This window comes from Furipterus horrens, unplaced genomic scaffold (genome assembly GCF_987537825.1).
Source record: "Furipterus horrens unplaced genomic scaffold, mFurHor1.1.pri manual_scaffold_5, whole genome shotgun sequence".
In the NCBI taxonomy this organism is placed as follows: domain Eukaryota; kingdom Metazoa; phylum Chordata; class Mammalia; order Chiroptera; family Furipteridae; genus Furipterus; species Furipterus horrens.
In genome coordinates, this window is record NW_028327175.1 from 38,281,694 (window position 1) to 38,298,963 (window position 17,270).

Sequence of the window (17,270 nt, forward strand, 5' to 3'; positions counted from 1 at the left end):
TTCGTTTCGAAGGGAAAGCCCCTCCCCAGCTCTTCCCTTCGTTGTCCAATCGCCGCCTCTCTTTGCCTATTCCACGAGCTGTGGATGTCTGTGACGCGATATTCTAGCGTCCGCATCGTTTAGAGCTGCGACTCAGAACATGGCGCGTTCCTAGAAGCCGCTTTCGGCATCAGTGGGCGGCGGCGCGTGGACTTGCAAGCGTGGGGCGCGGGACCAACCGACGCCGCTTCGTGTTGGACAGTGGAAGCTGGAGAGCCGGGCTACTCGGACTGAGCCAAGTGGTGAGGCCCCGGCCTGAGAGGCCCAGAGGTCAGGAGGGTGGAAGAAAGGAGTGCGTTGAGCAGCCGAGACCTATGAGGCCAGAAAGGAACGTGGGGCTACAGGAAGATGAGGGATAGCAGTGGCGCGACGAGGGCCTGCGGACTTGGTTCTCTGCGTAACCCTAGGAAGCCGTGGGAGCTCGGGGCTGTCTCAGTCAGCCCGGAGCAGAAAGTATGGTCATGGAGGAGTGGGGGTGCAGGAAGGCAGGCACTGGGTGCCAAGATGAGATCGTAGGGTGCTCATTGTGGCTGCGGTTGAGGGCCAGGGTGGTGCATTTGCCCTTGCGGGATAGAGACCGTGGTCGTCTTTAATATAAAACCACTATATTGTTGTTGCACACACGACACTGCTGCTAATAGCAATACAGTGCAAGCTTTAATGAAACATTAAACACCCGCTAGCCTTTAATGAACAAGTGTAGGAACCTACAGATTTTCAGAGAGGACCTTGCTGGGGTATGACCGCCGAGGCTCAAGCCCATCGACTTCTGCAGCTTTATATTTGGGGGTATTTGTGATTCAGCAAAAAGAATTTGAGGCCCACTGCATTTGTCATTTTTCTTTATTTTATTTTTGTGACATGGTGATTGAGGGAATTATTATTTCAAAGTGACTAAATAGCCAGGACAGGTAAATTGTCTACTGGTGTCGAGATTGCTATTGACATACTTCCTCCCCACCCCAGTTTAAAGGACCTCCGTTGTAGTGCCGTAGTGTCCTTGAAATTTGGTTATTTTTCAGAAGGGTATGAGAAAGAGCATTTTACAGTCATAGATTTCCACCCCCCCCCCATTGGACAGGGAGTTAACTCCTTCATTTTCTTGTCATTTCATACTTCTCTATTTAGTACAGAGGCTTCAAGTTAAGGACAGATTGACTCTACAATATAAGCCATCCATTTCATGACACCTTTTCTTACATCTTTCTTCACTGAGTAAGATTTATATGCAATTACAATGAAAATCTCTCCCTATTGGTTGTGATAGGATTGTGGAATATTTCCTCCTGTAACCTAGCACAGGGAATAGTAGAAACAGTTCAGTTATAGCAGTGCTTTGTAGCAATATGTTTTAGCTCTAGGGCAGCTGGACTGCTCTGTCCTAGTTAGACTTCCCACAGCAGAAGAGAATTGTCAACCAAAAAACGAATTTAGTTATGGTAAATATGATTAGAGGTTCTAAACAAATGTGTGAAGATTATTTGGTAATTGATATAGAAATCTTTAGATTATGTGACACTGTGAATGTGTTTACATTCAGATTAAACCAGGATGCAAACGATTACTTGTAGGCTGAGACACTAAAGATTTTTCCAGAGATAAATATATGTTTTTCCAGAAATAAAAATATTCATCATTTGGAAAATAATATGTTTGATTAGATTTTAACCTTTGTGTTGTATGGATATATATGTGTGTGTATTTGTATTTAGTCTTGGGCTTCTCCTAATTTCGTGTTATTTCTGGTAATATTAATCATTCTTTTTTTTTTCTGTCTGCACCAAATGGGGATTGTTGGTTAATATCAGAGTGTCTCAGGAATGGCAAGACATGCTTATTAAGCTCTGTAGAGCTTGAGCTGGATCAATGTTCTAAACTCCTACTACTCAAAGTGTGGTGTACAGAGCTACTGAATCAGAATCTGCACTTCACCAGGCTTTCTGCATGATAGGAATGCACCTTAAAGCTTGAGACACACTACTTTTGTTGGTAAAGAAGACTGAGGTCATGCATAAAAATTAGCATCACTTATTTTAATTTGATGTGATCTTATGCTGATTGTGGAGCTTGATATATCTGGTTGAAGAAACTAAGGCTCAGCAAGAATAAGTGACTTCCATAAGGTCACACATATCTAGATTTAAAACCCAGCGTCTGACTCATTTCAGTGCTTTTCGTTTGCTGATGACTGCCAGATTATTGAAACTGAACTAAAGCATTCATAAATGAGAGTGAGGTATTCATTCAACAACAAACATTTATTGAGTAATAGACAGGCAGTCCAATAAACCTGTGTGTCTTTAATAACTACTTCTGTTTCCCATGGTGATTATTTTTTTTTGCTCCTGTTACCCCCATGGTGGTTATTAACCCACCATCTCCTTTCCTCCTTAGGCTTTCCTGGGTAAAGTTGCTTTCTGCTTCACAGAGGAAATAAAAGACTGGTGAGAATTTCATGGCTTTTTGTCTTCTTTCATCTGAAAACATGTCTGCCTCTTTCTGTCCATCTCTAATTGTGCTCTGATTATTTTCCTCCTCAGTGACAATGTTTCCTCCGTGTATTAATCTGTTAGGGCTGCCATAATGAAATGCTTCAGATTGGGTGACTTAAACAATAGAAATTTATTTTCTTAGAGTTTGGGCAGCTGGAAGTCTAAGATGAGGTTCCAGTGGGATTGGTTTCCTTTGTAGCTTTTCTCCTTGATTGACAGATGACCACCCTCTTTCTTCTTCTTTACATTGCCACAGCTTTGTGCACTAGAACCTCTTTTTTTTTTTTTTTTAGTTACAATACCTGTTGGATGATGGCCTCATTTTTAACTTAATCACTTCTTCAAAAATTTTACCTCTAATACTAAGGATACTGAGGTGATGGCTCCAACACATGAATTTTGAGGGAACACAATTCAGTCCATAACACTTGGTTAATCCCCTTTTTACCTTGGACTGGCACTAACTTATCAGGATTTAAACACACACATCTTAAATACACTCTCCTCACTCGAGATTCATCTATAGTTTCATCTATAATTATTTTCTTAAGTTTCTTGAAAGTTGTTAATTTCTTTTTCTCCACCTTCTTATTACGTTTTTCCCCTGATATATCGAAGTCTGGAAGTCACTGAATTTAATGGGGGTGATGGTCCGTTGATCTCTTTGTATTGAAATGTACTAGAATCTTTTTAATAATTTGACTTGACTAGCTGTCCTCTGAAGTGCTCTTATGTTTCCGCCACACTATAGTTTCCTTATTTCCTTCCTATGTCTTGGTTTATTTTTCTGTTTTCTCCGACCATTGAGATATTTGTTTCACTTGGGGTACTATATCCTGCCTCTCCCCACTCCCCTTGAATGGTCTCACCTCTGATGACTTCAACCGCTGTCTCTATTTTGATGACTCTCAAATATCTGTCTCTTTAGCACATATTGCTCTTCAACTCTGACACATGGTTGTTTTCTTAAGATATCTTAACCTCATGTCAAAATTATTTTTTATCCTTTCTGAAGGTGCTATTCTTCCTTTTTCCTATGATCCTTGTGTGCACTACTCATTTGGAGATGCCCAGAATCTTCATTCTTCCCTCTTATTACTCTATATGCTACCCTTCCCCTGCTTAACTATCTAATTATCAAATCTTGTTGTACCTCTTTCATTAACCTTTTCTCTGTGGTTACTACCTTGGTTCAGATTATCATTATTATCTGGATGTTTGTGTAAACCTTCTAAATAATTTGCTTGCTTCAAAGAATATATACCATCCCACTTTACCGTTCCTTTTTCTGTAGGCAGATTGCATAGTTCTGCAGTTCATTTATGCAGAGTTTCAGGTTAAAATCCAAACCACCAAGCTTAAGAAATAAGAACGTTAATGATTCTTGGCCTTGCTTGCTCTTGCTTTCACCTTCTGCTATTTTCTGCCTCAAATTTTTCTGTCATGCTGAACTATTTACAATTCTTCAAAAGTTTTAGGATGCTTTTTTAAGTTGAGATAGTTATATGTTGTATGTTTTCTAGAATGTACACCTGTCTGACAAATTACCTGTATTGTACTCCTCTGGATAACTCCTACTCAGCATAAACACTACCCTATTCTTCCCTTCCTGGGAGCCTTCCCCAACCTCCATATGGGGAGTTAGGCCTTTTACATTCTTCCATAACAGCTTATTCTAGTGTTTATACTATATTGTAATGGTTGTCTTTTTTTCCTTTCTGGACTTAAATGCAAAGACTCTTATTTATCTCTCAGAGTAGTGCCTGGCCAGTAAAAGCTGTTTCATTGTTAAATTACCAGAGTTGAAAAAATGGTGTTACATACCTTGGAGGTTAGATGAAGTGAGTTTGAAAAGTCAGAGACTTGGGTTTTTTATTTTGTGCCTTTACACAACTGGAAGCAGAGATTGAGATTTAGTCATTGACTTAATTAATTAATTACTTCTTTACTTCATTTATTTACTCAGAGAGGGAGAGAGTGGGAGGGGAAGGAGACAGAGAGAAATATTGATGTGAGAGAGAAACATCAACTAGTTGCCTGCCCAACTGGGGATCGAACCCTGGGACCTTTCAGTCTATGGGACAATGCTTCAACCAACTGAGCTACACCGACCAGGGTTGAATTAATTATTTAACAAGTATTTATTCATCACTCTTCATATGTGCCAGTTACTATTCTAGATTCTAGTGATACACCTTTGAACAAATCAAAGTCCTTGGTCTCTGGACCTTAAATTCTAATCAGGGGAGTCTGGACAATAAACATGTCAAATAGTTACTGTAAATATGTTATTTATAAAAATTAGGAAGGATATCTAAGTTGGGCATTCAAGGGAGACTTACTTGATTAATTGACAACTTGAGCAGAGATGGGATTGAAGTTAGAAGAGCAGGACCTGCAGATAGCTGGAGGCAAGAGCTTTCCAGCTAGAGGGAACAAACACAAAGGAAGGACAAGGTGCATTTTGTGTATCTATTGCACTGTAGATGAATAGCCTTATCCTCTCTCTTTGTACAACTATGCAGGAGTTTCTATGGTTTTAGCACCAAGTGTGGAACTGCTGGGTCATAGAATATAACCTGGTCATAGTACACAAATGTGCGCGCGCATGTGCGCGCGCGCACACACACACACACTTAATCTCATTAGCAGTGACAAGATTGTTTTTCAAAGTGGTTGTACCAATGTATGCTCCTAGCAGCAATGCATTAGGGTTTCTATTTCTATACATTCTTACCAGCACTGAATATATTTGGACTTTGTAATTTTTGCCAATCAGATAATTAAATATCTCAATTTTTAAAAAATTCCTGATAACCAGTGAGGTAGCATCTCTTCTGGTATTTATTAACCATTTGGCTTTTCCCATCTGTGAATCGTCTACAGCCTTTGTCCAGTTTTCTTTTGTATTTCTTATATTTTTTAGTTCATGTGGGTTTCTTGTATATTCTGTATAATAGTCCTTTGTTTTAATCATTTAATTTTTTTTCTCCTTATATTCACCTTGTTAACTTCGTGTATGGTGTTTTCATTGACTCCATTTTGCCTTTGATTTTGATATACAGTAGTATAATTTATCAGGATGATAAGCTATAGTCTTGATGTTGTATTTTGGTTCTTAGGTCTAAAGCTAAAAAAAACAAAACAACAACAACACCCCCCCCCCAAAAGTTAATTTCACTTGAGGTATCAGTAAGACAGCACTGTGGTCAAAAAGAAAAATGTTGTAGCCAATTGAGTTGGGATAGGAGCCTTAAATTCTATGTTCCAGAAATGTCACTAATGTTCCTGTGACCTTAGAGAAGTCACAGTTGATCTCCTTAGCCACTCTGGGACATAGTTTCTTGGTCAGTAAAACAAAATGCTTAACTTAGATATACTTCACTGTTTAGAGGACAGTAATAGATAACTCCATGGTGATAGAAAAAATAATGATTCAAAACTTTTTTTTTAAAGATTTTATTTTTTCATTTATTATTTTTAGAGAGAGGGGAAGGGAGGGAGAGAAGTTGGGGACCTGGTTGGAGACCTGGCCCGCAACCCAGGCATGTGCCCTGACTGGGAATCGAACCAGCGACCATTTGGTTTTCAGGCTGGTGCTCAATCCACTGGGCCACACCAGCCAGGGCTCAAAACATTTTAATGTAGAATAATTCCTAATTGTGGGGACATTACTGGGCATACAGCCTATATGTATTTTAATGAGTTAATTTTTATAAATGCAGTGACTCTTGAGGCTGACCTCTCAAAACAATGAGATTCTTCTAAGACAGAGTTATAGACAGTGATGTCCTGGGCCAGTAATTGGAAACTACCAATCAAAGATGTGTATATTTGGACAGGACTGATCATCCCCTAACACTTGGCAAAAGGTTTTGATTAAACATAAATCTGATTGATTATAGTCTTAAATTTAGGCTATACTATTACTCTGATTTAAAGAATAGTATCTGGCTTAAAATCAGGCGTTCCTTCCTGTTTATTTGTTTTATATCAGAGAAGGAATTTTAAAACCAGTAAGCCTAATTTCTGTTCTTCAGTAGTTTTTATACAGATGTGTATTTTTCCATCCCTCCCTCCCTCCCTGCCTCCCTCTCTCCCTTCCTTTCTTCCCTGCCGTTCAGCATACTGTTTATTGTATGCTTTGAATTTTTTTCTTTACTGTGATATAATTCCTTTTCTTCCAGAATGATTTTTGTTTCTTTGACCTCTTTCTGTTTCACCTTTTTTAAAAGCCAGCTTTTCACTTTTAGAAATCACAATGACATCATTGTTCTGTTTAGTTCTTCAAACATTTACCGAGCATTTGCTATATCCCTGACACTGTACTATGTGCCCGCAAAAATTCTTGCCTTTAAGGAGCTCATGATTCTGTAGCTGAGATGCAAGTAAATAAGGAAATAGATGCACATAATAGTAAAAGTATGTACTATGTAGAGCAGTAGGGTGGAGGAAGGAGGGCTTTACTTTCTGGTGCAGTTAACAGATTTCCAGAGGAGGTGATGTCAAATGTGAACAGCAACTTGAGTGATTTCTGTATCGTGGTCTATTAGCTGCCATTTTAAAAACAGGCACAAAAGTAGACAGTTGCCAAATGAATCCCTACTTATCATTGTCAATCTTATTATTTTTGTTATTTCTACCATTTTATTTAACCTGTGGATATTTAAGTTCTATTTATATATACTTTTTGCTCTTCAAACAGTGCTACAATATACATCTTTTTGCTTACATTTTTATATATTGGTAAGAGTGCATCTGTAGAATAAGTTTCTAGCAGTGGACCTAATTAAAGAACATACGCATTTAAAAAATTTTTTAAATTTATTTTTAGAGAGAGGAAAGAAGAGGAAGGGGAAGAGAGAGAAGGAGAAGGAAAGGGGGGGAGAGAGAGAGAGAGAGAGAGTGAAAGAAATCGATTTGTTGTTCCACTTATTTATACACTCATTGGCTGGTTCTTGTATGTGCCCTGACTGGGGATGAAACCCACAACCTTGGCGATTAGGACGATTCTCTAGCCAAATGAGCTACTTGGCTACGGCTTCAGAACATACGCATTTTTATTTGCTTTTTATAAAAATTTATGTTTTGGTTACCATTTTCATTCAACATTATTTGTTTCTGGTGTACTGTACAGCACAGTGGATAGACATTTATATAGTTTACAAATTGTTCCCTCCAATAATTCAGGTGCCCACCTGGCACCATAGGTAGTTATTACAGTATTGTTAACCATATCCCCTATGCTTTACCTTATATCCCCATGCCTATTTTGTAGCTAATAAATTAGTACTTCTTAATCTCATCATCTTATTTCACCCTGCTTCCCAACACCCCGCTTTTGCCTCCATCACTTTTTTTTCTGTATCTGTAAGTTTGTTTCAGTTATGTTTGTTAGATTCCACATATTAGTGATATTATGTATTTGTCTTTCTCTGTCGCTTTTTTCATTTTACCTCCACCCACCTCCCCTATAACTACTGCTGGTAGCACTATCTTGAAGCTCGTTGAGATTCAGGTTTTAACTTTTTTTTTTTTTTTTTGTCAAGCTGCTTTAAGAATGTAGTTTCTCAAAATAATAAAATGTTTCTTTCTTTAAACTTTTCTAATACAATAACTTTTCTGTTTTATCTTTGATCTCTTCCCTGGTCTTCACAGAAACTTCTTTTTTTTTTTTTTTTTTGTCTTGGACACATCATCTTTCTCTAGTTTGCTTTTGACCTCAGGCACTTTAGCAATTTTGTATTATTTTCTGTTCATAATTCTCCAGTAATATGTTTTCTGCCGCCTATTCTTTTTGTAGATTTGGTCTGTAGATCATGGGTTGACTTACAGGATCTTAACTATCATTGAAAAAAAAAACGACACCTTCCTCTAATCCCTCGGTAGGAAATGCTCCAGTAACAGGTGGTAAATACTATATTGCTTGTATATTTCACTAAAAGGCTACTTTCCAAGTTTTTATTTGCCTACTCCTGTTCTTCCCCTGAGGAAAATTGGAGCTTTTAATTTATTAATCTCGCTTTCTCATTGGCTTGTATTTGGCCATATTTGTCCTTTTTTTAAACATGGAACACTGCAGTTCTTTTCTCATCAGGTGATGTCATTCTTTTCCTCATTTTACTCTGCCTTGTTCTTGTTCCAGTTTCTCAGTCTCCTTTGTGCTCTAAGACATTGCTTCTGTTACTGCATTTTCTTAAAGTCTGTCATAATTACTTTGTGGATAGCTCAAAACACATTCAGGTCTTCATCCCACGTTGTCTTTTTATAGAGAGTATTTTTAAAGATTCAGTATTTAACTACAAATGTAGAGGCAGTGATATAAGGAAGTGTTTTGCTTGTCATGTTTTGCCTTACCATGAGGTTTTCACTTCCATGTTTTGAATCCCATCTTTTGTATTACATTATTCTTTAGGCTCCCATTCATTTCTTTCCCTCTGGATCTCTTTTTTTAGTAGTTATTTACCTAACTTCTTGGACCCTGAAAAGTCGTGCTGTATTTCTAGATGACTGTCCTGGCCAAGTGGTCACTGAGAATTCTGTTGTCCTCTTTCTCTGTCCCGGAAGGTAAAAGGACACTTGGAATATACCCTTTGCAGGTGTAGCATTTACTTCTTACCATCAGGTGGCACTGCAGATTACTCAAATTTATTTTTACATTCTTAGGAATGGATAGATCTGTATAGTAGTGCGGTATCTGGTAAAGAAACAAGTTGGTGTGGAAACTGACTTAGAAATGAAATTAAACTATGTTTTACATCTGAAACAAATACAAATTAATGTGCATATATATATATAACTAAAACAAAAAAATGATATTACAGACAGTATATTGCTAACAAAATTGTTTTCCTTTTATGTGATGGAAATGTATATACTATATGAAGCTTAAAGGAATCAATAAAACAGAACTTTTTGGTTAGTTTTATTTTTCTGTTAAATATTTTAAAGTATTGTTCTTATGAACACCAAATAGTAAGAATATTAAGTGTTTCTTAGAGATGACTGTGTTAAAACTGATGTTTGGTTACAAGACCTAGAGTCCCTTGAGTGAGGAAGATTGTTTTTTTGGGTGGATTGGGGGCATGAATCTAGGTAATGTGGCAGAACTTGCTTATTATCAACTCTTGTTACAGAAGACCAAAGTCGGAAGTTTTCTCTCCTGAACTTTTATGATGAAAGTGCAATTAGTGACCACGTTATCTACTTAAATGTGCTGTATTTAATACATTGCCATGATTTCTTTGTATGTGCTTGACAAGAGAAATACGGGATGATTTTAAGGTCTTGAGAAGTTGAGAGGTTTTAGGAGTAGGGGAGAGAAATGAAGTAAATTTTCCCATGGAAATTTAGAACAGGTTTAAGTGAAAATTCTTGGCCTTTTGAAAAATGTTTTTTTTTTTAACATGGAAAATATGGAGACTGTAAGAATCCTTATAACTGCTGGGGGCTACCTAAACACAACTACTCTTTATAAAATGATATGTTTCCTGCTTATCTTTTCTTCTTAGGCTATTTAGAGATAGATGGAATTATCTTTAGTCAAAACAATCCTTAGGAAGTGCTATTTACATAAAACACGCAAGGATGTTAAATGACCTATAACACATAATCAGAGAATAATTTTCCTGTCTAAACTGCCAAATGACCTATGTTGAGAAACTGAAATGAATCCAAACTGTATAGTATGGATTTGAATGGTACTGGCATCTTTGGGACCTTGACTGATATCCAAAGTCTTTGTCTTTAATTTTGCTTTAATTTCTTGAACAAATGCTCTTCCTTCTTCTGAATTAACACCATTTATTGTTGTTGATAATCTGCCCAAATGTTTTTCATTTCCTCAGTCACTTTTCCTTGTCTCTTGCTGACTGGCATTTATGTAGTCAAAGCACTTGAAAGAATAACGGTTTTAAGATATACAGATCATACAAATCACTTACTGGAATTATACAATTCAATGGTTTTTAGTATATCCACAGAATTGTGCAACCATCGCCACAAACAATTTTAGAACATTTTCATAGCCCCCAAAGAAATCATATTTCCGTCAGTAGTCATTCAGCGTTTCTCTGACTCCCCCAGCCTTAGGCAACCATGTACCTACTTTCTGTTTTTATAAATTTGTTTATTTTTGACATTTCATGAATAGGGAATAATATTAAATGTCATCTTTTGTGACTGTCTTTTCACTTAGCATAATGATTCAAAGTTCATTTATGCTGTGGGGTATATGAAAAAAGATTTTATTTACTAAATAATATTTCATTATCTGGAAATACCACATTTTATTTACCCATTCATCAGATGATATGATAGACATTTGAGTTGTTTTCACTTCTGGCAATAATAAATAATACTGCTGTGAAAATTCATGTACAAGTTTTTGTGTATTCATATGTCTTAATTTCTCTTAAGTATATACCTAGAGGTAGAATTTTTGGGTCGTATAGTAACTGTATGTTTAATATTTTGAGAAACTGACAGATTTTTCCAATGCAGCTCCACCATTTTACATTCCCACCAGCAATGCATTAGGGCTCCGATTTTTTCACATTCTACTCAATATCTTTTATTATATGTGTTTTTTATTATAGCCTTGCCAGTGGGTATGAAGTCATGAAGATTTACTCCTAGATTTTCTTCTAAGAGTTTTGTAGTGTTACCTCTTAATGTTTGGAGTTATTTTTGTGGATGGTGTAAGGAAGTGGTACAGCTACTCTTGCATTTGGATATCCAGGTTTTCAGCACCATTTGTTGAAAAGATTATGCTTTATTCATTGAATTGCCTTCATACCCTTGTTGAAAATCAGTGGACTTTATTTATTTTTATTTTTATTTATTTTTTAATCCGCACCACTGGGATATTTTTCCATTGCTTTTAGAGAGAGAAGGAGAAAGGGAGAGAGGGAGAGAGAGAGAAAGAGCAAAAGAGAGAAAGAGAGGGAGAGAGAAAGAGAGAAAGACATCGGTTTGTGAAACTGATCACTTGCCTCTTCTACATGCCCTGACTGGAGATTGAACCTCCAATCTGGATATGAGCCCTGGCCGGGAATCAAACCCATGAACTTTCGGTCTATGTGATGATGATCTAACCAATTTATGTCTGTCCATTGGTGGCAGGCAGAAGTGCCAAGTTTTCCCATGTCTGTTTCTTTTAATGAAAATTAGTAAGTTCTCAACTACAGGCATATCTGTATATCTTTGGACTTGGGTTTGTTTTTTTTTCCAGAATTGGGGAAGTATCTTCCAGAAATAAGCCTAGAAAGTCTAGTTACAGGAGAAAACATACTCTGAGTTCCAATTCTTATTTTCAAAACTTATTTTTTACAGTTTGTTTTGATAATAATATTTCTTACTGCTTCCCACCTCATAATCCCCCAAGATTTGTGTAGAGAAAGAGACCCTTTCTGATGCTTACCATCCGAACCATTACCTCAGTGCTTGGCACAATATTGGTTCTCCAGTATGTGAACGGAGCCCTTTCTTCCACACTGGTTGGTCTTGGGATCAAGGATCAAAAACAAGGGGAGGCGAGGACAGGGCATATACTTCTGGGGGGAACCTGGGTGGAGCAGGTAGGGATGGAACTCCAGGGGCTTCCACTAGAACAGGTAAATGGTGAAGGTGAGTGGGGCATAAGGTTTAGGGAAACATGAAAAGTGATGGAGTACGTTTATGTTGAGGGTTCTGCACAATCTTTGCTCTAGGTGAAAATTGCTCTGGGGATCGGCAGTACTCAGTGATTTTAGTTTTCAAGTAGCTCAAAACAGGGACAAGGCTTTGTTCTTTCTTTTTAGCAACATGGCTTTTTTCTTTCTTTTTGTGGGGTGGGGATGAGTTCTGGTAGAGCATTTCACTATTATTATTATATAGTCATATTAGTATATTCATGTAGTCTTTCTAACTTCCAATTTTTTTTTTTTTTTTGGTATATCTTTTGAAGTCAAGACACTTTATTTTCCCATACAAGGTTGTCCGTGAACGTTCCTGCCTGCTTCTCCAACCTCATCTTGTTCTCTTTTCCCCTTCTATCATTAAGTGTCATACTGTCCTTCTTAACTTTATTTCTAATCTTAAGGCTTTGTTTTCAGTTGTTTCATGTATCTGGAGCTCTGCATGGCTGGGCATCTCTTGTGACTCATGTCTCTTGTGTCACTTCGAAGAAGCTTTTTCTGGACACCCAATCTAAAGTAACAAATTCAGTTGCTGTCATTCTTTAACACATTACCTTCTTTTCTTCATATCACCACTTCCCACTGAAAGTAAGCTGCATGAAGTCAGGGACGCTGCTTTGTTCTTTGCTATATTCTAGAACAGTGGTTGGTACACAGCAGACTCTCAGCAACTTAATGAAATAAATCAGCTGATTAACTTCTATGTGGTTCAGTGTGAAGTACTTTATTGTTCAAAATTGGTCACCTTTATTCAGCAAATATTTATTAAGCATATATCATGTATCTTGTTGAGCCCCTAGGACTACAGAGATGCGTTAGATATCAGTGCTGTCACTCAGGTGAGGTAATATTAGATACTGATTAAAACTAGTGTGGCTTTGGCATTTAAGTCCAATATTGCCACTTAATAGATTATGGTCTTGGCAAGGTAAAGTCTCTCATTCTTTACTCTTCTACACCTATCACATAGAATTATTACTAGGAATCAATAAATTAGTAGAGCCTTAAAGGAACTAGTATAAGTAACCCATGGACATATACAATGAGGTGGGGATTCACTGTGGAAGAAGGGGCGGGCTGGGTTGGGGGGAGCAATGGGGGAAAAAATGGGACAACTGTAATAGAAAAACAAAAAAAATTAATAGAACCTTAATATTAATGCTTGACATAATATATGCTCAGATAAAGGCTATTATTTTAAAACTTGGGTTTTATTTTTATTTTATTTGGCTTGAATTTGAACCATGGGAATTTTAAGTAAGTGTGTGGGTGGTACATAGAAAAGAAGAAATCCAGCAGAAGCATGAAGGAGTAGGTGAATGATTGAAGTATAGGAGTAATTCAGAACATTGAAGCTTTTTCTCCATTCACATTACTGACATTTTGTATGTGTAATGTACATTCAAGTCTGTTAATTTATCATCGCCAGGTTTCCATGGATCTCAATAGTGCCAGCACTGTTGTTCTTCAAGTCTTAACTCAGGCCACCAGTCAGGATACTGCTGTGTTAAAGCCAGCTGAGGAGCAGTTGAAACAGTGGGAAACACAGCCAGGTTTTTATTCAGTGTTGCTGGTAAGTTGCTTAAAAATAGTTATTATTTTTAATAAAATGAGACACTATTCTATTGTTTTAAAAACCTACTTGTGTTGGTGGTTTACTTAGTGAAACTGATCCAAATGTTTGGCTGCCATCGCACTGCCATTTACTAATTCGAGGCGTGGCACTTGGAGGACATTTAAGAGATGTTTATTGTTGGGTGAGTATACCCAAGCAGGGTATTGGTAGTATCTGCTTAGAAGGTTACACTGCCGGTTTTCTATTTTAGCCTGTAAATGCTGCCCTCAAGACTGTAGATAGTATACTTCTATGTGTTGTCTTCATCTTTGCCCCAATTAATTTATGTTGTTAGAGTTGTTCAGGTTTCCCCCAATGTGTTTCACTTTGAAACTTTTTTCTTTTTCTCCAAACTTAACATTTTTATTTTCTCAACATGTTTGTACTTTTCCTGGATTTAAGAGAAATAGTGTAGTAATTTAATTAACAATATATGTCTTAACTAAACCTTTTTGGGAGGTTTCAAGTCTTTGGTTAGTTAATCAATATTGTTTTCTCAATGCCAGAATGAAAGCATGTCTTTTTGTGTTGAGTGCCTTCCTTATTCTTTTCTTCTGAAAATTAGAGAGTACTAATTAGTGTTTGAAATTTAGTTTCTGGTAAGGGCAGTGAGGCTACCAGTAGATAAAAAGTTGAACCAATATTTGTGACTGGGTGACAAATTTAGAGCAAAACTGTTTACCCTATCTTGTAAATAGAAAATTATAGTAATTGATATACATATTTTGAACTTACGGCTAAACTGTTTGAGTTTGTTAAATTTAAGATACTGGTCATGACTGTAGAGGTAATTAAATGTCAAGAGTCATACTTGATTATCTGAAGGTAACATGAAAGTTGGCTGTTTGGCCAACAGAAAGGTAAAAAACATTGATTGTTAAAGATGCTAAAGAAAATATCTTACTTAGATAGGCCCAGCATCATGTTTGTAAATCTTGGACACAGTATAAATCTTTAGAAAATCTTGGGTATTTTTATTCTTCATATGTTTATTTAAATGAATGTGCTCTATAATTAGCCTTTTGTTTTTTCATGCCAAAATATAAAACATTTCTGGGATTTCTTATTTTAGTTACTTCTGCACCTTAAAAATACCAGTAGGTCTTACTTAACTGTTGACTTTTTGCATAATATATGAATTATTAATATTAAATACCTAAGTCTTTTGTTTTTATTTTTACTAGCTATACTTTTCTTCTTAGAGGCATAGTAAAATTTCTTTTAGTTGGAATAGATTATAATCGATTAAAAGTGACTGAGCTTTTCCTTTTTCCTTGTACTTACTGTCTTGGCACATTTAGTCTATCTTGGCCCTAGTTATTCATTCTAGTTTAGGGATTCTTGAATTTCTATACCTAATTTTAGGCTTGTGTTCCAGTACTATTCAGAATATGTGTGGAATATTTCTACGTAGATTGCCACTTGCAGCTTGACATTTCTTGGTTCTCTTAAGTGTAGCTGAGACAGGTGGAGATCCACCAATTTTCACAGTATTCCCACATTACTTCCATTCATTCACTCATTTGCTTAATGGATATTTAAGAAGATTCTGCCATGCCAAACTCTGCTAGAGTTCAAGTATAAGACATGACTTGATTTGGGGTGGAAGGTAGACATATAATGTATTAAAATTGAATATGATTAATGTGAGAGAAGTCCATTTATTCTCTTGTAGAGGAGATCCAAACTGAGGGACTCTGACTCATGTCATGGGTATTAAGGAATAAATGGCATTACACAATTATCTTTGTAATCTTTTTTTGTGTGTGTACATGTTTCTAAAATTGGCATTATGGTGTACATACCTGTTTTTAAGTACTTAACATATAATATTTTTCTATAGTAAACATACTTCCACTTTATTATTTTTGTCTAGGTTTTTCTCACAAAAGGTTGTGTTTAAGAGGTCAGTTCTGGGGATTTGAGTTGTTTTTGATCTGGGGTACAGTGCAATTTGTCAGTTAACATAGTCATTAACATATTTTTACATTTGTTTTATGCACCCACGATTCTAAATAAGTTTCTTTTTTAATCCTCACTCGAACATATGTTTTATTGACTTGAGGGAAAGGGAAAAGGGGAGGTGGGGAGAGAGAAAAAGAGAAAGAGAAACATCAATGTGAGAGAGGAACATTGATTAGTTGCCTCTGGTACATGCCCCAACTGGGGATTGAATCCACAGCCTTTTAGTGTATGGGATGATACTCCAATTAACTGAGCCACCCAGCTAGGGTTCTAAATAAGTTTTTCTTTAATGAAGAAATAAAATACTTGAATTTTCAATGTTTGTGATTTAAAAATATTTTTAATTTTAATTTTTTGTATTTATTGCCATTTTATTGTTCATATTTTTGAACTTTTCTTTTCCTTAAAGAAGACCCTTTAACAGTTCATGTAATACTCTTTTGGTAGTGATGAACTTCTTTAGCTTTGTCTTGTCTGGGAAGCTCTTTATATGTCCTTCGGTTCTAAATGATAGCTTTGCTTAGTAGAGTAATCTTGGTTGTCGGTTCTTGCTTTTCATACTTTGAATATTTCTTGCCATTCCCTTCTGGCCTGCAAAGTTACTGTTGACAAATCAGCTGACAGTCTTATGGGAGCTTGCTTGTAGGTCACTAACTGCTTTTCTCTTGCTACATTTAAGATTCTGTCTTTGTCTTGAACCTTTTGCATTTTAAGTGTGATGGTCCTTGGTGTGGGCTTCTTTTGGTCCATCTTGTTTGTGACTCTCTGCACTTCCTATACTTGTATATCTATTTCCTTCACAAAGTTCGGGAAGTTTTCTGTTATTATTTTTTCAGGTAGGTTTTTCAATTTCCTTCTCTCTTCTCCTTCCAGCACCCCCTTGATGTGAATGTTGGTATACTTGAAGTTGTCTTAGAGGCTCCTTTCACGGTCTTCATTTTTTGGGAGTCTTTTTTTCTTTTTGCTGGTCTGATTGGGTGCTTTTTTGCTTCCTTATATTCCAAATCATTGGTTTAATTCTGGCTTCATCTATTCTGTTGTTTAGTCCCTGTAAATTATTATTTTTTTCTTTTTCATAAATTATTTTTCATTTTAGTTAATGTACCCGTCATTTCTGACTGATTCTTTTTTATAGTTTCCATGTCCTTTCTGATGCTGTTGAAGTTCTAAGTTCATATACTCTTCCTCTAGGTTCGAGCATCCTTATAACCAGTGTTTTGAACTCTGCATCCAATAGATTGCTTTCCTCCATTTTGTTTAGTTTTTTCCTGGAGTTTTGTTCTGTTTTTTCATTTGAAACATGTATCTGGTAGTTTGCTTGCATGCCTTTACTTTATTCAGTTCTTTGTCTGGAGATTTCTCCTTTTTTTTCATATGGGACATGTTTCTTTGTCTCTGCAATTAGTCTTTTTCCCTGTGTTTGTTTCTATGTGTTAGGTAGAGCTGCTGTGTCTTCTGGACTTGGTAGAGTGGCCTTGTGTT

General features: G+C 36.5%; 1 protein-coding gene across 1 annotated transcript in view; it reads left to right on the forward strand.

Moving 5' to 3' along the window:
• Positions 1 to 218: 218 nt before the first annotated feature.
• Positions 219 to 17,270, forward strand: part of IPO11 (importin 11) — a 199,437-nt gene continuing 182,385 nt past the window's right edge. The window contains exons 1-3 of the mRNA XM_090276309.1: positions 219 to 281; positions 2,434 to 2,483; positions 13,638 to 13,781. Coding sequence (XP_090132435.1) covers positions 13,644 to 13,781 — 138 coding nt within the window. The 5' untranslated portion in view covers positions 219 to 281; positions 2,434 to 2,483; positions 13,638 to 13,643. The remainder of the gene's footprint in view (positions 282 to 2,433; positions 2,484 to 13,637; positions 13,782 to 17,270) is intronic.